The sequence below is a fragment of the Pituophis catenifer genome, unplaced genomic scaffold (assembly GCF_029215685.1).
Source record: "Pituophis catenifer annectens isolate HBS135680 unplaced genomic scaffold, rPitCat1.0.hap2 SCAF_14, whole genome shotgun sequence".
Taxonomy (NCBI): Eukaryota; Metazoa; Chordata; class Lepidosauria; order Squamata; family Colubridae; genus Pituophis; species Pituophis catenifer.
The window spans coordinates 5015675-5039882 of NW_027256894.1; the positions used below are offsets into that span (position 1 = coordinate 5015675).

The following is a 24208-nucleotide window of genomic DNA, read 5'->3' on the forward strand; positions in this document are numbered from 1 at the left end:
AGAAGGGACCTTGGAGGCCTTCTAGTTCAACCCCCTGCTCAAGCAGAAGACGATATACCCAGTGGTGGCATTCAGCTGGTTTGCACAAGTTCAGTAGAAACAGTAGCTAACTTTTTATGCAATTTGGCAAACCGGCTGAATAGTGTGCCTTGTCACGCCTCACCACACCTCGCCCGTCCCCTCCCAGCCACTCCTCGCCTCACCGCCCACCTGCTCACCCAGCCACCTGGCCACTCACCTGGCTGGGCATGACAAGGAGTGGCTGGGAGGGGAGGGGCGAGGCGGGACCGGGCATGGCGAGGAGAGGCTGGGCAAAGTGAGGTGCCCCTCGATGTGAGTAATGTCGAGTTGGCCATGCCCACCCAGTCACATGACCACCAAGCCACGCCTACCCAGCCGGTCATTAGGGCAGAGAACCGGTTGTTAAATTATCTGAATCCCACCACTGCCTCTACCATTGCAGACAAATGGCTGTCCAATCTCATCTTGAAAACCTCCAGTGATGGAGCACCCACAATTTCTGAAGGCAAATTGTTCCACTGATTAATTGTCCTCACTGTCAGGAAATTTCTGCAGCGTTTACCTTATCCGCTAATTTAGTCACTTTGCCAAAGAAGGCAATAAGCTTTGTCTGGCATGATCTATTTTTGACAAACCCATGCTGGCATCTACTCATTGTCATGTAGGTTTCCAGATGCTCACAAATGCACCGCTTGCTTATCTTTTCCAGGATCTTCCCAGATATTGATGTCAGGATGATTCAGGGGTGGGATTCAGCTGGTTCGGAACGGTTCTGGCAAACTGGATGTTAATTTTAATCTGGTTCGCTGAACCGGTAGTTGCAAGGACTGACTGACCCTGCCCACCTCGCTCCTCCCCTCCCAGAAGTCTCCACGTGGCTCTGGGAGGGCGAAAAACGGGCCTCCCGGAAGTAACGGAAGTCTGGAAACGGGCCTGTTTCCGGCTTCCGGAGGGCCTGCAGAGCCCAGGGGAGGCTGTTTTTGCCCTCTCGGAGGCTCGAGGAAAGCCTCTGGAGCCTGGGGAGGGCGAAAATGCTCCCCCCCCGCCATGGTGCAGGAAGCCGACTAAGCCACACCTCCATGGCCATGCCCACCCAGCAACCAGGCAGGGCACCGGTTGCTAAAATTTTTCAATCCCATCCCTGGGCTGATTGGTCTGTAGTTTCCTGGATCCACTCCCCCTAAGTTTCTTTAGTCGGCTCCATAGATTTTCAATTGGGTTAAGGTCTGGGCTATTTGGCTCATTGCTAAACAAGATGACACCTGATTGGCTCTCTAAACACTCATGCTCATTGGCTACAATCAGATGAAGGAAAGCTACCTGATATCAACCTAAGCAAGTTGTGCTTCCTTTTTCTGGTTATTTGGTTATGGCATTTCATAGAATACAGATAGTTGAATAAACTTCGTTGCATTACATTCTTGATTAAATTATTTTTCCATTGATACATACTTTTATGGTACTATTCCCCCCAAAAAAGTGGTGTTATTAGCCATCAAACCTCAAAAATACTGTACACTTTTCCCAAAAGGTTTCCACAATTTTGGCCACTACTGTAATTTATGGCTCCTTATTTCACATTTGGAATTTCCCTCTGCCAAGCTTCTGTTCTTGTTTGGTTCTTGTTCTCCGGGGAGAGGAAATCCTTTTTAAATTCTCCAGAACTTTTAATCCGGCAATGACCCAAAATATCTCTTGAAGAAAGTCCCCAAAGGAGGCCATGTATTTCAGCTCTGAGAAGGAGATTTGTTGAGTAAGACATTGCTCACGAGTTCCCTTTCTGTGTTGTCCTCTGCCTGCAGGAAATTTGTGTGGTGGACACACCAGCCAATGTTATATGCTCCCTGTTTTGGACACCATGTTCGTACGAAAAAAGTTTAGAAGATGTGGACTTGGGATAAAGATGCTTCAGGATTTTTGTCAGTCGTTCCCCTCGGAGGATGCCTTGGGACTCAGCAGTCCTCTTTCGACTGAAATGGAGAAAGGTAAAAATTGAGGGTTCAATAAAAGGAGAAGATTTTAAAAGATTATGAATCCACGCAAGGCAAGGATCATAGCAAACAGCCCCAGGATAAATATTTGGCATTTTGAGGAAGAGCTGGGAAAGAAATCAACAGAGATAGATAGCTTTTTGCCAGAGTAAGCCTCTGTGGGCAGTGTACAGGCCTCTTACGCCATTCCCAAATCCCGTTTGCTGTCCGTGAAGATCCATCAAAATTTAGGGGCAAAAACAGTGGTGGGTTGCTCCCGGTTCACACCGGTTCACAAGAACCAGTAGTAAAAATTTGTAGTAGTTCGGAGAACCAGTAATAACATTGGCTGGCCATGCCCCCGAACTGGTCCCTGGCCCGGTCGCCACTTGCTTACCCCACCCACCTCATCAGAGGCTTTTTTTTTTTTTACTTTTAAAAGCATTTTTTCTACAACCTCTTTGGCTGAAAAAATGCTTTTAAAAGTAAAAAAAAAGCCTCTGATGATCGCGCAGCTCAGCTGAGATCGTCAGAGGCTTTTAAAAGCATTTTTTCTACAACCTCTTAAGGTTGTAGAAAAAATGCTTTTAAAAGTAAAAAAAAAAAAGTTGGCCACAACCATCCAGTCACATTACCCCTACCAAGCCGCGCCCATAAAATAAGCCACTCCCACAGAACCAGTAGTAAAAAATTTTAGAACCCACCCCTGCTCTGTGGGCAGCGTACAGGCCTCTTATGCCATTCCCAAATCCCGTTTGCTGTCCATGAAGATCCACCAAAATTTAGAGGCAAAATGACTGTGTTTTGGTGCAAACAATGTAACATTGCTGGTTTGCATACACCTTAAAGAGGAGTATCCCACAATGCAATATTTAACTTCAAGTCCCACTTTCAAACTTAACTGGGTTTTTTTTTCCTGACATACTTTTACAGCATAGAGCCAGTGGTGGTATTTAGCCGGTTTTGACTGGTTCGGGTGAACTGGTAGTGGTGACCTACGGGTGGGGCCGTCTGTTGTCAGCTAGGCTCACTTAGTCATTACAAGACACAGTTTAGTCTTAAACAAACCTATTTTATTATAACAGCTGGGAATTACTTCATTCCCAGCTTAGTCCAAATTAATTCCAAAACAAGTCCCTGTCAGCTCCAGTGTGCTGTCGGCATGGAGCTGCCATTCTTGAGGGGAGGAACGCACAAACCTCGTTTCAGCCCAGCATCTGCTTCGTCGAACCTCCCAGGAACTGATAGGATTGACGGGAGGGAATAGCTGGGGGATGACATCATCATGGCCAGCCGGAAATAACAAGTGGATTAACTGTTTAGATGCTGGTTGTAAATACTCAAGTGAATTAACTTGAGCCTGGATAGCTCAACAGACTAAGCACTGTAATTTAACATCAGCTGTCTGCAATTAAAGTAAGATCGAATCTCGCCAGGCTCAAGGTTGACTCAGCCTTCCATCCTTTCTAAGGTAGATAAATTGAGGACCCGGTTTGTGAGGGCAATAAGATGACTTTGTATAAAAATATACAAAAGTATGAAGGCTATTGCTTAACGCACTGTAAGTTGCCCTGAGTCTCCGGAGAAGGGCGGCATATAAATCAAATTAAAAAACAAAACAAAACACTGTTTAGATGGTGGTTGTAAATACTCAAGAATTAAACATAAGCCAACTTCCGGGTCACATGGGAGGGAGCAGCGCGCGTGATTGGTTGGGTGGTGATAACTATTGGATAAATGGTGGTGGGAAGCACAGGGCAGTAGCCCTAACAAGATTTTCATCTGTGATTGTCAGTAATGAGATTGCCCATTGTTCGTTGGCTATAGAGTGTTTTTGCAGAAAACCAGAAGTAAAAAACAAAAACACAGCTTTTGGCAAAAACAACGCAAATAGCAGTAGCACCTACACCTATATACCACTTCACAGTACTTTACAGTCCTCTCTAAACGGTTTATAGAGTCAACCTATTGTCCTCAAGAATCTGGGTCCTCATTTTACTGACTTCAGAAGGATGGAAGGCTGAGTCAACCTTGAGCAGGTGAGAATTGAACTGCTGGCAGTCAGCAGAATTAGCCTGCAATGCTGCAGTCTAACCCCTGCGCCACCATGCAAGAGGCCAGACTAGATGCTAGTCCAGACTAAACTAGACTAGACTAGTCCAGACTGGACTAGACTAGTCCAGACTGGACTGGACTGGACTGGACTGGACTAGATTAGACTAGACTAGACTAGACTAGACTAGACTAGACTAGACTAGACTAGACTAGACTAGTGAAAGAATAAAACAATGAAAGAATAGAATAATGAAAGAATAGAATAGAAAATAGAATACAATAGAGTCGAACAGAATACAGAATAGAATAGAATAGAATAGAAAATAGAGTAGAATAGATTGCAATAGAATATAATGCAATTGCAATAGCAATAGCACTCAAGACTTATATACCGCTTCACAATGATTTTACATCCCTCTCTAAGCGGTTTACAGAGTCAGCGTATTGTCCCCCAACCATCTGGGTCCTCATTTTACCGACCTTGGAAGGATGGAAGGCTGAGTCAACCTTGAGCCTGTCAGGATCGAACTGCTGCCAGTCAGCAGAATTAGCCTGCAACGCTGCATTCTAACCACCGCGCCACGATGGCATCAATGCGGGATGTTGCAAAACAGCTGTACATTTTGGCTGGTTTGCTGAGGGTCTGAAATGTGCTCACTTGACCACTGGGGGGGGGGAAGAGGGGGGGGGTCGCTGGCATCCAAAAGTTCAGGATTAGATTTTAAGGGCATCGTAACTTCAAATGGTTGCTAAGTGACCGGTTGTAAGTCATTTTGAGTTGCAGCAGATAGATAATGAAGATGGCGTTCATTCCTAAAACAGGAAATTTCCAGTGCTGTCTTCAGTTCAGCCAATGCAATCTTTCTTAACTTATTTTTGTTGGAATAATCTCTGACATTAGTCATACTGTTGGAAGCTCTTCTCCTTATAAACAGCTGTGCAGTGTCTACTCCGATAAATGCCTTTTTCTTTTCTTTTTTTTTAAGAAAAGGGGAGGCCCAGATGCTGTGTGAAGAAAAACTGAAGGGTTGACCGGAAGCCATAAATCAAACCTTCCAGACAGGAGTTTTCACTGCTTCCAAATGTTGTTAGTAAATGTTATGCAGGAATCCTTAGAAGTCCCAGGCTGACATTCATCAGATCACATTCTTAAGGTTGCTTCACAGGCTCAGATATTAAATGAAGTGAAATAAAACATGCAAGTTGTGGTGTTAAAAGGGTCAGTTCCGCACAGAAAATGATCATTTCTCCCTGCTGTTTTCTCCTAAACCAGCGATGGCTAACCTTTTTGCCATCGCGTGCCAAAAGTGGGGGGAGCGGAGGTCGCACATGTCCGTGCGTGCCCACACCTATAACTCTATGTGCCCCGCCCCCAACACATGCGTGTGTGACCCTCCCTGCGCTCCCCCCACTTTTGCCATGTGATGGCAAGGTAGGCCCATTTTTTGCTCTCCCCAGGCTCCAGAGCCTTTCTAGGAGACTGGGGAGGGCAAAAATGGCCTTCCCCACTCTCCCAGAGGCCCTCTGGAGGCTGGAAAAAGCCTTTTTCCTGACTTCTGGTGGGCCCAAAAGGCCCGGAAATCAGCTGGCCGGCGCGCTCATGCATGGTGGAGCTGAGCTTGCGTGCCCACTGATATGGCTCCACATGCCACTTGTGGCACGCGTGCCATAGGTTCGCCATCATGGTCCTAAACGGTTGTTGGAACATAGCGAGTTCACATAGCAAGAAGAATAACAGAACAACAGAGTTGGAAGGGACCCTGGAGGTCTTCTAGTCCAACCCCTGCTCAAGATGGAAACCCCAAAGAGCACTGAAAAAAAAGTAACTTATGACCATTTCTCGCGCTTACGACCGTTTGCAGCATCCCTATGGCCTCGTGAATTAAATTCGGACGCTTGGCAACTGACTCATATTTATGACGGTCACAGGGGCCTGGGGTGGCATGATTCCCCCTTTGCGACCTTCTGACAAGCAAAGTCAGAATGGGGGAGCCCGATTCACTTAACAACCATGTCACTAATTTAACAAATGCAATGATTCACTGAACAAATGTGGCAAGAAAAGTCGTAAAATGGGGCAAAACTCCCTGAACGAAATTTCTCACTCAACAAGACAAATTTTGGATTCAATTCTGGTCGTACGTTGAGGACTCTCCGTAATAAACTGCGGCATATTTTTGCCTTTGCAAAAAGGAATGATCCACCCAGTGCGTTTAATCCTTTTGCCTTTGAGATATTGTCTCCATTTTGAGGGCCTACAGAAGAGGCTATTGTGATCCTGTGGATAGGAAGCAGGAAATAACTCCAGGTGGAGAGATTGGAAGAGAGCAGGTGTTGGAGGTAGCAAGAATTTGTACATCATTAATGATGATGTTCTCCATTTGGTCATGTCTGACTCTTGACGATTCTATGGGGCAGATGTCTCCACATCTTCCACTGCTTCTTTGAGTTGTTCTATGTTGTTCTGCTGTCAGCTTCAATGGTGTCCAAGCACTGTGTTCTTCTCATGGTTTGCTTTTATCGCCAACTCTTCTAAGCATAATTGCTTTCTCCAGGGAATTCCCCTGCATCATCATCTTCTTTTAACAACCCCATAATCCCTTGCAGGGTGGAGTCTGGGCAACTGAATGGAGCTGAGTGTTAACTGGCCGGATGCCCTTCCTGTTGCCAATGTGGAGTTGTGTTCAGTAGATATATATTCTCATTGTGCCCAGAGACAGAAATATCTGCCTCTACCTAGGATCGAACTCACAGCCTCCTGTTTGTGAGGCGAGAGCTCCACCTCTGGGCCCTCACACCACTCAGGGAATTTGCCTGCATGACATGGCCAAAATAAATTCCAGCTCCCCCCAACAAGCTTGTTGGGGGGAGCTCATGTGACTGGGTGGGTGTGGCCAACTTGACATCACACACATCAAGGGGCTCCTCACTGGCCCCTCCCCTCCCAGCCACTCCTTGTTGCGAATGGCAGGAAAATGGGGAGGGGAATATTCCTGCCTACCATCCTTCCGTCAGTCTGTGCTGAGATTGAGGAATGGATGACAGGCAGGAAAATCTCCTTCCCCATTTTCCTGCCTTTCACAAAAACTGGACTGAGTTCACCTAGCAACTGGATTGTCAGCCAATCCTACAGCATCCTGACCCGAATTAGTCCTTCATGTACTACATGAACTACATTGTTGTGGCTCCGTTGCCTGAGCCTGGGCTATTGACAGATGCAGACTCTGAGAGTGAGGGAGAGGAGTTGGCAAGGCCTCCCTCTCCAGGACCCTCCTCTCTGGCAATGCCTCCGGAGGACACTGAAGGCCAAGAGATAGGCCCAGGGCCAAGCACGTCCCCGCAGCCACAGGTGGACAGCGACGAAGGAGATAAGTGCTGGCTGGATCCTCAACAGCGGAGCAGGGAGAAGCGTGCACAGCAGAGGAGAAGGCGTGCCAGAGATTAGCTGAGTCACTGGGCCACACCCCACAGGGTATAAATGTGGGTGTGGTGGCCGGTTCAGTTTGTGACGAGCAAAAACTAGAAATAATCCATGATCTTTGCGTTACTGGACTTCTGCCTGCCTTGTCGGACTGCATTTGGACTAATCCTTGTATTGCTGAAACTTTGCCTGCTTTATCGGAATTCTTGCAGTCTAATCTTTGTTTTGTGTGAGTAAAGTCTGAATTGGCAGCTAGCCACTGGGTTGCTGCCAGCTTTATCTTCAAAGACTTTGTCGTGTGGCTTATTAACTCCGGGCCATCTGTAGGGGTGCGTGTGTGGGACGGGGACAGAACATACATGTTGATTGGACCATGTGACTGGAGACTGGGGGGGAAGTGACAAAGTTTTACTTTTAATTGGGTGTAAAACCAGCGGGAACTTAGAACCGGTTTTCCACCCGGAATGTGCCAATTTGATATGTCCCAATAAAATGTTCTGTGAGGACTTTGCCTGCCTCGGAGTTCTCATTGAAGGAGATGTATTACTTGGAACCTTGACACAAACTATGTTCTTCCTTGCATGTCAACTACTAGGAGAAAGACGGGTGCCAAGATGAGATTTCTGCTTCAAAATGTGTCAAATACCGAATTTGACCAGTTTTGAAGCAGTCGAATACCGAGGTATGATTGTAAATCATGACTTCTTGCGTTCTTTTGTCTTCCCTATTTAGTTTGTCAAAAGTTCTTGGAGACTTACCCAAAACAGCAGCCTCGGCTGTGGGAAGTGGAAGCACCCGGAGACTGGACTCAGCGTGTTAACATCTGGCTAAAAATCCAGCTGGAACAAAGTGAGTTGAAGAAACCATGATATTTGACACACCTGTTCATTTATATCCTTCACAATTGAATGTAAATGTCACTGCGTTTTTGTATTTACCAGATGAGCTCTTATTTTTGAACTTTCAGACTTACCGTAGCTTGCCAAGTTCTTATCTCTAAGCTAACTGCGCATGTCCACATTCTTTTCTTCTTCTCTAAAAAACTTCCTTTGTTCTCCGGCCAGGAGAGGTGGCCGGGAAAGCTTTGCCAAGATGGAATTAATTAGCTAGTAAGATGTTTTATTTTCTTTATAACAAATAAATGAGTTTTTCTTAGAAAATATATCTTCGGGTTTATTTTCTTAAAGTATACTTCAAGGAAAGGTCACGATCCATTCTCTAATCAAGATGCAATTACCCAAAAGTAGAATGGGATTAATTGCCACCCTGACAGTAAAAATGGCAGAGGGCTTCTGGAGAGTATTTGAGCAATAAATCACTTTTTAGGAAATTTTGGCAGATGTGTTTTGCACTATAGTAGCTGCGTATCTGTTTCTCTTAGATTCTGGTCTTTTTTGCAAGGAGAAAGAGAATCTAGGAGTCCTCGCTTAGCGACTGCCTTGTTTAGTGATTGCTCGGAGCGACAACGGTGATGAAAAAGTAACTTTAGTGACCAATCCTTGCATTTACTACCTTCCCAAGTCTGTAAAAGCATCTATGTAAGAATCAGTTTCAATGTAGTTCCTGCTGAGTGATCTCAATTGGGAATGGCCATTTGGTTATTAAGCGAAGCGGTTGCTATGTGAAACCACACCTGTGCTTTTGATCAGACTTCAGCTTTCCTTTGGTTTACAGACCCATGAAGCTCCCAAATGTGAAGATTTGGTTGCAAAGTAACTTTTTTCGTCACTGTCATAACTGTGACAACTACCCTGTTTCTCCCCCAAATAAGATATCCCCTGATAATAAGCCCAATCGGGCTTTTGAGCGCATGGCAATAAGGCCAAGCGGTTATTTCAGGGCTCAGAAAAATATAAGACAGGGTCTTATTTTTGGGGAAACACGGTATTTATCTATTTATCTATCTATCTATCATCTATCTATCTATCTATCATCTACCCTGTTTTCCCCAAAATAAGACATGCCCTGATAATAAGTCCAATCGGGCTTTTGAGCGCATGGCAATAAGGCCAAATGCTTATTTAAGGGCTCAGAAAAATATAAGACAGGGTCTTATTTTCGGGGAAATACGGCACTTGCCCTTGCAAACTTCACAAATTCTCTTTGTTACTGGATGAAAGTATTGCCCGTTTTTAGAGACAGTCTTGGCAAATATAACTCCTGCTTTTAATCACAGTATCAATCCTGCCCTCTCTGTGATTAATTTATTTATCACAGGTTGTCTTGAGTCTGATATCTTTCTGAGATATTCAGATAATTCTGTTATTTTTAACCTATCACAAATAACCAGTAGATTTCCCAGAATGATTTCCCGTGGGATTTCTTTAGATGAGAGGTGAGCAACTGTGACACCTTTATGACCTCTGGACTTCAACTCCCAGAATTGCTGAGCCAGCATTCAACTCCCAGAATTCCTAAATATGAGTCGCTCAGGAATTCTGGGAGTTGAAGTCCACAGGTTACAAAGGGGGCCTTCGTGGCCCACCCCTGCCTTAGATCCTTCCCATTTTGGACTGCATTTATTTTATTGTAAGTCTTTTATCGTTTCCCTTTTTGCCTTCTGACAAAATTATTTGCTGTTGAAGCAAGAAACCCATTTAAAAAAAGTAACAGCAATAATACAAGGGAACAGATTAAAAAGACATGCACGCACAAAATCCATATCTTGCTGCCATTGCTGAAATTTAATACTTTTTTTCAAGCGAAACCAAAAAGAGAACTGATTCGTGTCTCAGAGGAGATCAGAGCAACTACATCTCCATGCCCAAGCCATTCCGATTGCATATTATGGGATGGAAACAATATTCCTTAATGCTGTCTCAAAACCTTCCCCTTCCCCGCCCTTAACGTAAATGCACAGTTGTATGTTGCACCACTAGTGTCATCTAGTGGCAGATGTGTACAGCTGGCCAGGAGAAATATTTGCAGCTTGCAATCCTAAACACGGTGGATTTGATTTAAAGCAAGTCGATTTAAATCCCGATTTAAATCCCCTAGTGAAAAGGCTTGATTTAAATCAACTCGATTTAAATCATCATTTTTAAAGAGCAGCTGTCATCTCCATCCCGCAGCAGCTCCTCCTCTGACCCGCTGGTGACTCGCCAGACAGTCCCAATATTGCAGCATATATAGCCTCCTCATGCTACATAACTAAGCTCCATTTCATGCTGAATAAATTAAATTATGAACGTATCTTAAATAGAAAACTATCTTGAGATAGATTTTTTGCTCCAAAAGCATTTTATTAAAATAAATTTGATAAAAATAATTAAAAAAGTCCGATTTAAATTTTTTAAAAATCCAGTTTTTTTTAAAAATTTTTTATTTATTTATTGGTTCGATTTATATGCCGCCCTTCTCCGGAGACTCAGGGCGGTTTACAATGTGTTAAGCAATAGCCTTCATACTTTTGTATATACCTGCTTAGTAGGGCTTTTGGTCCCCCCTAAGTGGTGTTCTTTTTTATACAAAGTCAGCTTATTGCCCCCACAATCCGGGTCCTCATTTTACCTACCTCGGAAGGATGGAAGGCTGAGTCAACCTTGAGCCTGGTGAGATTTGAACTCGCAGTAATTGCAGGCAGCTGGCAGCTAAATACTATTTTAACAGCACTTTAGTCCGCTGCACCACCAAGGCTCTTAAATTTTTTTTTAAAAAAAGTCATTGATTTTTATCCACCCTGATCCTAAATGACTTGATTTAGAATCCGGATTTCTTGTTGCAACGAGTGTTGCAGTTTGGCAGGGATTGAAGCCGTTAGCAGTGCCCAAAGTGCGTGCATGCACGCACACCCATAATGCAATGCGTGCGCGACCCCCCCTGCCCACTGCGCATGCATGTGCAAACCCCCTCCCATGCGCCCCGGCCCCACGCATGTGCCCATGCGCCCCGGCCATGCGCCCCGGCCATGCGTGTATGGCCCCCCTGTTTGCACCCCACATATGCGTGTGCATCTCCCGCATGCACCCCGCACATGCGTGACAGAGACTCGAACAGCGGCTGGCTGGCAGGAGGCGTGCATGCATGCGCAGCGGAGCTGAGCTGGGGTGACAGTTCACGTGTCCACAGAGAGGGCTCTGCCTGCCACCTGTGGCACACGTGGCATTGGTTCGCCATCACGGAGGTAGGAGAACAGCAGTAATTCTGAACAGTTCTTAGCAAGTGTTCAAAGTTACGAGGCACCTTCCCAGAGCTACTGACCAGGAATGTCTCTTCCAGATGCGGACCGAAGTTCTCCCATGCCAAAGAGTCAAGATGGTGAAGCCGAGGAAGGACGGATAAATACGGTGAGCTGATAAAATTGGTGCCTGTGTAATCTGTGCTTCAGAGTATTGGATCAGAGTCGGAAGGACGATGAACAGATGCCTCCTGGGTGCTTAGATTTATAAGCTTCATTAATCAAGATTGGGTGAAAATTTTCTATTGCAGTTAAAACGGCTCTTTTTATCAAGACCAAGGAACATTAGATGGATTTTAGGCCTGGTTCTCTAAACTCCATCCAATGCAGGGGTGAAATCCATCAGGTGCTGACAGGTTCTGGAGAACCGGTAGTGGAAATTTTGAGCAGTTTGGAGAACCGGCAGCAGAAATTTTGAGTAGTTCGGAGAACCAGCAAATACCACCTCTGGCTGGCCCCAGAGTGGGCTGGGAATGGAGATTTTGTAATATCCTTCCCCCAGGAGTAGGGAGGGAATGGGGATTTTGCAGTATCTTTCCTGCAGGAGTGGGGAGGGAATGGGAATTTTGCAGTATCCTTCCCGCAGGAGTGGGGAGGGAATGGGGATTTTGCAGTATCCTTCCCGCAGGAGTGGGGTGGGAATAGGGATTTTGCAGTATCCTTCCCGCAGGAGTGGGAAGGGAATGGGGATTTTGCAGTATCTTTCCTGCAGGAGTGAGGAGGGAATGGGGATTTTGCAGTATCCTTCCCGCAAGAGTGGGGTGGGAATAGGGATTTTGCAGTATCCTTCCCCTGCCACGTCCACCAAGCCACGCCCACAGAACCGGTAGTCAAAAAAATTTGGATTTCACCACTGACCCAATGCTATGATAGATATTCGCTTTCTGCTCTTCACTAAATGCTAGACTTTGTCAATTGCAAAGTATCTTTGGTGACAATTTCATTGCAGAGTTTCTTATGCTATTTCCACTTCATAGCCTTGGTTTTTTAAAAATAGTTTTTAATGTTTTTAAATAATAATAATAATTATTATTATTATTTTTGGAATTTATTAACTTTTTTTTTTTTAGCTTTGCTGTCTGCCACTTAGAGTCACTTGTTTAATGAGATGAGTGGCTGTATACATTTGATATATCAATAAGGAAAGTAAAAATATTTCCATGAAATATTTCCATGCAAGCATAAAATGGTCAGCTAGAATCCTCTTCTTAACAAGACGGACAGGATCAATCTCTGTTTCCATTCACATCTATACAAACATTGGCATGGAAATGTACATTTTTTTAAAAAAAATATTTGGATGTTTTACTGAGGTGAGGCATGCACATGAAGCTCTACCCTATGCTGAAGTTGGGAATAGAACTGAAAAATTCTTTAGAGATTGCCTTTCCTCAAACTCAACTTGAATACAGAAAAAAAAGAGTTGGAAGGGACCTTGGAGATCTTCTAGTCCAATCTTCCGCTCAAGCAGGAGATCTTATACCATATCAGATATATAAAAGAGCTGTGGTGGCGCAGTGGTTAGAGTGCAGCTCTGCAGGCTACTTCAGCTGACTGCTAGCTGCAATTTGGCAGTTCAAATCTCACCAGGCTCAAGGTTGGCTCAGCCTTCCATCCTTCTGAGATAGGTAAAATGAGGACCCAGGTTGTTGGGGGCCATAGGCTGACTCTGTAAACTGCTTAGAGAGGGCTGTAAAAGCATTACGAAGCGATATATAAGTCTAAGTGCTATCGCCCTTCCTTCCTTCCTTCCTTCCTTCCTTCCTTCCTTCCTTCCTTCCTTCCTCCCTCCCTCCCTCCCTCCCTCCCTCCCTCCCTCCCTCCCTTCCTTCCTTCCTTCCCTGTGGTTGGAATGTAGTATTGCAGGATAATTCTGCTCACTGTCAGCAGTTCGATCCTGACCAGCTCAAGGTTAGCTCAAAAAATTTTGTGGTGTGCAGAATGTGATAGATTAACATATACTCTTAAAGGTAGACAAGAATCAACTTTCAATCAAAGCTGGGATAAATGGTACAAATGGATAGAAGTAAAAATGCCATGAGGTAGATGTTAGGAAAGCATATAGCATAGTCTTGTTGATACTAAGCTAAATATGTATAAGGTAATACTAGATGTAAGAAGATTAACAAGTGTAAGATGCAATGTGGAAAATTTAATCGAAGATGTAGTATGATGGTATGTAATGTTACTTAGGAACTGTATGTATATGGGGGCTGAATCAACCCTAGTTGTATGTATCTGATTTTGTTTTGTTATCGTCTTCTTTTTGTTTGTTTTTTTTTGTCTTCAGTTTATAATAAAAATTAAAAAAAAAAAAGGTTAGCTCAGCCTTCCATCCTTCCAAGGTGGGTAAAATGAGGACCCAGATTGTTGGGGGCAAGAGGCTGACTCTGTAAAGCGCTTAGAGAGGTCTGTAAAAGCACTATGAAGCGGTATATAAGTCCAAGTGCTATTGCTATCCTGGACAAAATGGCTGTCCAATCTCGTCTTGAAAAACCTCCAGTGACAGAGCAACTTTGAAGAAAAGCTATCCCACTGGTTGATTATTCTCACTGTCAGGAAATTTCTCCATAGTTCTAGGTTGCTTCTCTCTTTCATATTCTTCCACCTGTGACTTCTTGTCCCGCTCTTAGGTGCTTTGGAGAATAGGTTGACCCTATCTTCTCTGTGACGGCCTTTCTTCAAGTAGCATTTAAAAATAGCTATGATGTCACCCAGTGGTGGGTTTCAAATTTTTTTACTACCTGTTCTGTGGGCGTGGCTTGGTGGACATGGCTTGGTGGGTGTGGCGGGGAAGGTTACTGCAAAATCCCCATTTCCTCCCGATCAGCTGGGACTTGGGAGGCAGAGAATAGATGGGGGTGGGGCCAGTCAGAATTTTTACTACCAGTTCTCCGAACTACTCAAAATTTCCGCTACCGGTTCTCCAGAACTGGTCAGAACCTGCTGAAACCCACCTTTGATGTCACCCCTATGCCTTCTCTTTGTTAGACTGACATGCCTAGTTCCTTTAACCGTCGCTCATATGATTTAGCTTCCAACTCTCTAATCTTTGTTGCTTTTCTCTGCACTCTTCCCAGAGTCTCAACATCTTTCTTTTGTATCGCAGTGACCAGAATTGGACACAATATTCCAAGTATGGTTGTCAGCTCTGGAAGCCATATTAGCATTCTGTCAATCCCAGGGACATCGCAAAGTCCCTGGTTATGTTCTGTCCCCATCTCACACACACACACAAACAGATAAGTCAGGGGTTAAATAAAACTGGCAGACAACAAATTATTTCGATAAGAGGATTGGCAGCAACCCAGTAGCTGCTTGCCAAGAACTTTACTCATAAAGGGAGGGGTTGTTCCTCCGACAGATAAACCCAAACAAGATACACACAGTTCAAGAATTGTCAAGTCCAGTCCGTATTAAATCCAAGGCAGATAACGTTGTTTCAAAGATACATTGTGACTCGCTAGTCATTAGTTTTGTCCGTCACAGAGTCTGAATGGCCACCTCACCCCCTTTTATCCCCTGTGGGGTGTGGTCCAGTGACTCAGCTTAATCTCCTCCTTTTCTGCTGCGTGCGCTTGTCTCTCCGACGCTGGCGTGGATCCAGCCAAGACTTATCTCCGTCACTGTCCTATTGCGAGGAGATACCTGGCTCCTGGCCAATCTCTTCTCCTTCGGGAGACACCTGAGGCATTGCCAGAGATGAGGGCCCTGGAGAGGGAGGCCTGGCCAACTCCTCTCCTTCATGTTCGGAGCCTTCTCCCTCCGATAAGTTGGCCTCGGGGGTCGGAGTCACAACAGGTTTATCAAGGAGAAGCCCTTTTTCCAGTGGTGGGGTGGCAGCCATTGTAGCTGCTGAAGTTGGGACAGCTCCGGAACGGAAGAAGATTGGAAGGAAGTGTGTCAACTTGGTGAGAGACTTTCAATTATAATTTATATGAGAGAGCACCCTGAGATTGAAAGAAAGATCAAATTGAAGACAGAAGAAAATTAAGCGGCGGAATTAAACTTGAGTCTAAGGTAGTTTTTTTTACTTTCAACTTACTTGCATTTGTGGATGTCTATACGCTTTTTGCCTTTTAACCTGGACTGGATTGGATTGGACTGCGGATTTCCGAATTGCTTATTTAATTTTTAAACTTTTAGTACCTTTTTACTATACATTCTCTTTGATTCTATTTTTTTTTCTCTCCTCTTTGGCTATTTTTATTTTATTGCGCATTGAATATAGCAGGGGAAAGGGAAGAGAATAAGTAACACTGCCATCTAGTGGAATGGAAATTTTGTTTCTTTTTCTTTGGTTTAAGAAGTACAATTAGATTACAATTCAAGGACTCTGAGCCTATTCATAGATAAGATAGTGGTGAGGACATCAAAAGGACATTGAAACTGTTTGCAGGATTGTTTATTCAGGTGTTCTTCTGGGAACTATCAGAGGCAGGAGCCCGAGACTGAATAAGAAGAAACTTGCAGTGACTCTGAAAGAGAACTGTAAATACTATTTGGGACCTAATAAAATAATTCCTTGATCTTATACAGAAGTGATTTTTATTTGGACATTTTTTTCTCTTTTTTTTTGTATGTGGTAATTTCTTCACCTTTCCTGTGTTTAAAATATTTTTAAACAGTCTAATTAAAGTATTTTTAATTGGACTGTGAGTTGATGGACGATTTTTAATTTTTCTTTTTTAATTCTTAATTTTTTTATATGTATATAGAACTTTCTAGTGCTTCTCTTTTTTCTCTTTTCTCTTTGGCTTTTTTTTTTTTTTGGTGCTTTTTTCCTCTTTTTTTTTTTTGGAGTAGAGATTGCCAAGGTGGTTAATATTTTTTATTGAACTGAATTGGAGAGCCTGAAAGAGCCTGAAGATTGTTTATTTGCTTTTTGTTGTTGTTGTTTTTTTTCTCTCTCTCTTTTGCTTTTTTCTTACCTTATTGATATTGGAGGTAATATTTGCTCCATCCATAAACGGATTAAGGTATAGAAGAACCTGAAGAATTTTTTTATCTGTTTAAACCTTTAGCAACTACTTCACAGAATGAGTAGAAAAGCAATGGCTATTGGCTCTTCCACATTGACGCCCTCTTCATCACCATCCGGAGGACAGCGACCAATACAGACGATGCTACAACAGGAAAAGGAGAAGGATCGAGAAAAAGAAAAGGAGGCGACACTACAGATGATTTGGCAAAGAATCCAAAATATACAAACAAGAGTAGAAAATATTGAACAAAGAACAGAGAAAACAGCTGAGAAAGTGGAGAGCATACAGCAAATGATGATGAAATATGAAGATAGACTACAAAAAATTGGGGAAAAGGAAGAGCAAAGAGATAAAAAAATCAGAAATATTGATACTAGACTGGATGAGGTCGAACGAGATAAGAGTGGATTAGTGGGATGGGAGATGGACAGATCAGAATTTTATATCAGATTTCAAAATATAGAAGAAGAAAAGGGAGAAAATCTGGCAGAAAAAATGATAGAAATTTTAGCAGAAGCATTAGAAATTACCAAAGAAAAGATGATGAATGGCATAGACGAGATATTTCGAGTCTATACAAGATATGCAATGCAAAACAAGTTACCATGAGAAGTCCATATAAGATTCACCAAGAAATTGATTAAAACATAAATACTGCAGAATGCAAGAGAAAAAACACTGAAGTACAAGGAGAAAGAAGTCATGGTGCTGAAGCAAATACTGAGAAGAATGAGGGAGATGAGGAGAGAATATCAATTCCTGACTAAAATACTACTTCAAAAAGGTGTGAATTACAGATGGCTGATACCAGAAGGATTAGTGCTTACATGGCAACAGCAAAAGTACAGATTAGATTCAGTGGATAATGGATTAGATTCAATGGATTTTATCAGAATTTCTTAGAGAGAAAGAAATGGAAACAAGAAAGGCCGAACCACTGATTGAACTCCAAGAGGAAGACTTAGCAATGATTGAAAAAGCAGAAGGAGCAGTAGGGGGTATGGTGGAATACAAAGAACAACGTGAACCAAGATCCACTAGAGCAGTAAACCCTTCATATAAAATATGAATATGGAAGAGAAAAAATTGATTACAATAAATATAAATGGACTCAACTTAGCCATTAAAAGAAGAAAGGTATTCCAAAATTAGAAAAATTAAAGTTTGATTTAATCTTCTTGCAAGAAATGCATATTAAAAAGCAACATGAACAGTTATTGGTACAGCCAAAATTAGGGAAAATTTTTACTTCATTGCCACAATGTAAGAAAAGGGGAGTTGTCTTATACATTAGAAACACAATTCCAGCGGAGCAAATATATGCAGATGATGAGGGAAGAACTTTGATGGTGGAAATAATAGACAATAATATGAAAATATTTTTAATAGCAATATACGCTCCAAATAACAATCAAGAAAACTTCTACAGAAAACTACATATGAAACTAATTGAATTGGACTATGATAATATTTGCATGATGGGAGATTTTAATGGCATAGTGGACGAGAAATTAGACTACAATTCACACAAGGCAATAAAGCACAGTAGAAAGACACTACCGAAATCCTTTTTCAAAATGATAGAGGAAACAAATTTAAAAGATGCATGGAGAGAAAGAAATGGAAAAAATAGACAATGTACTTTTTATTCCGACAGATGTTCATCATGGTCTAGACTAGACATGATATGGACGACAATGGAATTGACTTCTAATACAGAAAAATTGAAATAGAAGCAAATACCTGGGCAGATCACAACCCAGTGACAGTGAAATGAAACTATCCCTCTGTTGATGCAGCCTAGGATTGCATTGACCTTTTTTTTGATAACTTCATGAAGACAACTATCTCTTGTGCCCTGCCCCATCCAGACCATGCTCTGCATGGATTAAAATGATCATCAGTTGGACTTTTTCCTATTATTTGTGTCCATGACTTCTAATATACAGGTTTCCTGTTTAAGCAGGGGGTTGGACTAGAACAGGGGTGTCAAACTCGATTTCACTGAGGGCCACACAGGGGTGAAATGCTACCGGTTCGGGCTGGTTCGCTGAACCAGTAGTAAAAAATGTAAAAAAATAGTTCCGCCGATCAGCTGAGCGACGCGCGATCATCGGAACTTTTTTTTTTTTACTTTTTAAGCATTTTTTTACTACTGGTTCTCCTGAACTGGTAGTTAAAAATGCCTTAAAAAGTAAAAAAAAAAAAAAAAAAAGTTCTGACGATCGCATGTCATTCAGCTGATCGTTGGAAGTTTTTTTTTACTTTTTAGGCATTTTTTTACTACCAGTTTGGGCAAATAGGTAGTAAAAAATGCTTTTAAAAAGAAAATAAAAGGCTCCGACGATCACAGCTATGCCGCACGATCATCTGAACCTTTTTTTTTTACTTTTTTAAAGCATTTTTTTGCTACCTATTTGCCAAAACCAGTAGTAATGATGCTTTTAAAAGTTAAAAAAAAAGGCTCCAATGATTGCGTGGCACAGCTGTGCATGCACGGCTAGTGAATCAGTAGTAAACTGGTTCAGATTTCACCACTGGGGCCATATCAGGGTTGTTTTTGACCTCATGGGGCCAGGGTGGGCGCGGCCAGGGTGGGCGTGGCCAGCTCAACGTCGCACATGTCAGGAGCACCTGTGATGGCCCGAGTACTCGGCCAGGGAAAACGGGCTCCCGAGCTCCGTTTTCGGCTGCAACAGCCTCCTGCAACCCTCTGGACAGTGAAAATGGAGCTCAGGAGGGTTGCATGCGGCCCTCACGAGCTCTGTTTTTGGCTGCAATGCCCTCCCGCAACTCTGCCAGCAAAAACGGAGCTCCTTCCCGAGCTCCATTTTTGCTCGCAGAAGCAACGCAGGCCAGTCCTTTGCTGTTTCCAGGGCAGCCCTGCGGGCCAGATCTAAGCATCCTGCAGGCCATATCCAGTCCCCCAGGCCTTGAGTTTAACACCCCTAGACTAGAAGATCTCCAAGGTCACTTCCAACTATGTTATTTTGTTGGTTATTGTGTTAGTTGTTCTGCTCATTATTCTGATAGTTGTTCTGTTATTCTGTTTCTATTTTAAGAGTCTTGGCTGTATCCCACATCTCGGAGCACTGCCAGACAAATCCATTGCCCATCTTGGTGACCCTAGAGGGGCCCCAGGGCTTCCTTCTCAGAGCAATGAACTTCAAGTTCAGTTGAAAGCTGAAGAACCAAAAAAAATGAAGAAAAGAACGAGCAGAGAAGAACCAGCTGAAGAGAGCGTTGCGAAGCACTTGAGGACAATGTCCTAATTTTTGTAAACAGCAGAAGTAAGAGAAAACACACAAAATCTGAGGATCGGATAGCAAGTCAGGAAATATCTAGTGAATATTTCTTCATCGATTGACATATTTAGGTGACTCTGTCCAGTGTTTTTTCTCCACCTTGGCAATTTGAAGAGATATGGACTTCAACTCCCAGAATTCCCCAGTGATTGAGTGTCACAACAGCGAGGCGTAGAAAAATATAGAGCAGTGATTCTCAAGAATCACTCAAGATATGTGGACTTCAACTCCCAGAATTCTCCAGCCAGTCTAGGTGAGGAATTCTGGGAGTCAAAGTCCACATATCTTGAGTGATTCTTGAAAATCAATGCTCTACATTTTTCTACGCTTTGCTGTTTTGTTTTGTTTTTTGTTGTTGTTGTTTTTTAATTTGATTTATATGCCGCCCTTCTCTGGAGACTCAGGGCGGTTTACAATGTGCTCAGCAATAGCCTTCATATTTTTGTATATTTATACAAAGTCAGCTTATTGCCCCCACAACTGGGTCCTCAATTTACCTACCTTAGAAAGGATGGAAGGCTGAGTCAACCTTGAGCCTTGGCGAGATTCGAACCTGCAGTAATTGCAGGCAGCTGATCTTAATAACCAGCTTAATAACAGGGTGCCTTAGACCACTGTACTACCAAGGCTGTTGTGACACAGGTTCCATTAAAATGACCTGTTTAACAGAGCCATTATAAAGCATGAATGAGACAATGTTCATATTTGGAAATATTGCACATGCATTGCATTTTTCTTATGATGACCATAAGATCATGTATGTCCTAGTCACCTCCCGTCTTGACTATTGCAACACGCTCGACATGGGGCTGCCCTTGAAAAGCATCCAGAAGCTCCACTTGGTTCAAAATCCATCAGCCTGCTTCCAGGTGCAATTCAAGGTGCTGGTTGTCACTTTTTGTCATGACCCTGTCAGAGCCTGAATCTGCAGAGGAGGATGAGCCGGAGCTGGAGCCGTTGGAAATAGAGGGGGCAACTTCGTTGGCTTCGGAGGAATGTGGGGAGGAGCAGGCTGAGGCAGGCCCAGGACCCCTCAGAATTGGGGCGGCTTGTTAGCAGGGAGGGTCAGGGCCAGGACGACCAACAGAGGACAGGCAGTGGAAACAAGGAGCGATGGAGCTCAGGCAATGAGCAAGGACCGCCCCCTCCTGATCCCCGAGCACAGAGAGTGGAGAGAAGGCGGAAACAACACAGACTGACCCAATGACTAGGGAGGAGAGAGCCCCACCCCTCTTCACAAGGCACACCTGGGGACTGAGTTTTAAGGAGATGCTGTGGGGAGGGGGAATTTGTTGGGAACAAATGCTGAATTTGTAGAGTTTTGTGTGCTGTTGAAGACATTTGGAATTTGCAGGACTGCTTGCTTCTTCCTTGCTTCGTGGACTCAGAGCGTTGTTACTTACTTTGTGGACTCACTGCTTCTTCCTTGCTTCATGGACTCATGCTCCAGGGATGGGATCTTACCAGTTTAACAACTGGTTTGCTAAGCGCGCGCTTAGCAAGAAAGAAACTGGAAACATGGAGGCTGATTGGAAAGATGTTTTAACGGAGCAGAACCATCAAGCACATGGTCCTGGTGCAGTTGACCACATGGAGTGGAGAGTGAGGGTTATTTATACCTTCTCTTGGGCCTTGCCCTTGAGCTTCCTGTTCCTGTGCAAGAAATGTATCCTATTGGCTGTAGTCAGACACCCATGCTAGGAGTTTGTCTGAGATAAGTTTGTTTGAAGCCTGGAGGGTGATACAATGTCCCCAGGTGATTTTGCAACGCAGTGAGCCCTCCTGCTAGATAATCCTATTATGTCCTGGAGGGTCCTATCTTAATCCCCTCATCCTGGAGCTGAAGGTCTTCTGTTTTGTAGATAGGATGGCTCAGTCCTTCTCGATGGGAACCAAATATCTCCTGGGGGCAGGGAGCTGAAGCTCTGAGTTTCTGTCTCCCTTAAGATTTCTATTTCTCTTTTAGGGGAAATATAATATTTTGCCTTTTAAATATTTCCTAAAATATTTCATTCTTCTAGGAGAGGGGTGGGTGCTAACTTTCTACAGTACTTTGTAGGAAGAATTAATACTTCTGATCTGGGGAACAGAGGATAGTAGATCAGTGAGCTTTTGTGAATCTCAACAAAAGGAAAAAAAGAATGCAAATGTATCTGGAATTCAACGTAGTGAAACCTTCGTAATTCATGGTCTTCTAAACTGAGCTAGCATGGTTTGTAAAGTTCATTAGGTCTGCTAATCAGCCAAACAGCATAAGTACAAACATTGTCAGTGCCATTCAGTCTATTAATTTAAAGTAAAATAAGCCACTAGATGGATAATTAATCTAAAGCGTATTAGGTAAAGGTAAAGGTTCCCCTCGAATATGCGTGCTAGTCGTTCCCGACTCGGGTGTGTATGCTCATCTCCGTTTCAAAACGGAAGAACCAGCGCTGCCTGAAGACGTCTCCGTGGTCATGTGGCCGGCATGACTAAACGCCAAAGGCGCATGGAACGCTGTTACCTTCCCACCAAATGTGGTCCCTATTTTTCTACTTGCATTTTTTTTATGTGCTTTCGAATTGCTAGGTTGGCAGAAGCTGGGACAAGTAACGGGAGCTCACCCCATTATGCGGCACTAGGGATTCGAACCACTGAACTGCCGACCTTTTGATTGACAAGCTCAATGTCTTAGCCACTGAGCCACCGTGTCATAGGAGGGAACTATAAAAAATGGCAGGGTTGGCTCAGCATAGATTAGGAGGAGAACCATCTCACTCTGAAGTTATTTTGAAAATCCAAACTAAAAGATTTTGGGATCCTCACTCCTTGGTGGCAAATCATTAATTGCATTCTGGAGAAAAGCTTTGGAGATGCTATTAATTTCAGGTAATCTAAATCAGGCAAAACTCCCCATTCATTAGCTTGAAAAGATTCCTTGTTCTGAAAACGTTCGTCAGCTCCTGCTTTTTAAAGGAGGAAAAGGATGAACTTTTTAATCTTGGTCACAAGGTGGTGGTATTGCACTTTATTTGAATTTATTTAATTTCCTCCCTGCCCCCCCCCCAAAATAGAGGCTGTGAACTTTTTCTCTCTTTGCTCTGTTTTCTTTTTTCATCCTCGCGAAGTATATTAAACACATCTTAAGCATATTAAATAAAGCAATGTTTTGCGCTCTGCACTGTCTTTATTTTTGTAGCTTCTGCGTAGCACCTGGCGATCAAAGGCAGACATGGCACCAAAGTATGGTTGGTGAGGCCTCAGCACTTGAAAACAATCTTGAAGGTCTATAACAGTAATTAAATTCAAGGTGCGGAAGATACTTGTGGTCTATCTTGAATAAGGGAGTTCATTGCAGCCAGATATCTAGGTTACCTCGGCTAATCTCAGAAAACGAAGCAATTCGGGAGTTAATAGAACATAGAATAATAACATTGGAAGGGACCTTGCTGGTCCAACCTCAGCTCAAACAAGAGACCTATAACAGTGATGGCTAACCTTTTTGCCGTTGCGTGCCAAAAGTGGGGGTCGTGCGGGGAGTCGCGCCCTCATGTGCCCACACCCATAACTCAATGCCCCACTCTGCCCCACCCCCGTGCACCCCCCACTTTTGGCACGTGATGGCACGATGGGCCCGGTAGGCCCATTTTTTGCCGTCCCCAGGCTCCAGAGCCTTTCTAGGAACCTGGGGAGGACAAAAACGGCTTTTTCCTGACTTCTGGTGGGCCTAGAAGGCCCAAAATCAATTGGCTGGCGCGCGCATGCACACTGGAGCTGAGCTAGGGCAATGCTCGTGTGCCCATAGATATGACTCCACGTGCCACATGGGACACACGTGCCATAGGTTCATCATTATGGCCCTATAACATTCTGGACAAATAGCTGAGGCTAAAACAGATGAACGGTTGCAGGAACTAGGCAGGTCTAGTTTAATGAAAAGAAGGACTAGGGGACACATGATAGCAGTGTTCCGATATCTCAGGGGTTTCCACAAAGAAGAGGGAGTCAAGCTATTCTCCAAAGCACCTGAAGGAAGAACCGACCTTGAACTAAAGATAAATTTTCTGACAGTGATAACGATCAGTGGAATGATTTGCCTCCAGAAGCTCCATCACTGGAGGCTTTTAAAAAGAGACTGGACAGCCATTTGTCTGAAATGGAATAGGATTTCCTGTTTGAGTAGGGGGGTTGGACTAGAAGACCTCCAAGGTCCCTCCAACTCTGTTACTTTGTTCTTAAAAATCTCCAGTGATGAAGCACCCACAACTTCTGGAGGCAAATCATTCCACTAATTA

General features: G+C 43.6%; 1 protein-coding gene across 3 annotated transcripts in view; it reads left to right on the forward strand.

Annotated features, from left to right (window-relative positions):
- LOC139323931 (protein FAM169B-like) overlaps positions 1 to 24208 on the forward strand; it is a 159793-nt gene that overhangs the window by 40505 nt on the left and 95080 nt on the right. For 2 of the 3 annotated variants that reach the window (XM_070953510.1, XM_070953511.1), the window contains exons 6-8: positions 1824 to 2006; positions 8200 to 8316; positions 11686 to 11753. In XM_070953510.1, coding sequence (XP_070809611.1) covers positions 1824 to 2006; positions 8200 to 8316; positions 11686 to 11753 — 368 coding nt within the window. Of the gene's footprint in view, positions 1 to 1823; positions 2007 to 8199; positions 8317 to 11685; positions 11754 to 19691; positions 20121 to 24208 lie in introns of those variants that run through there. The other variant, XM_070953509.1, reaches the window with a different exon arrangement.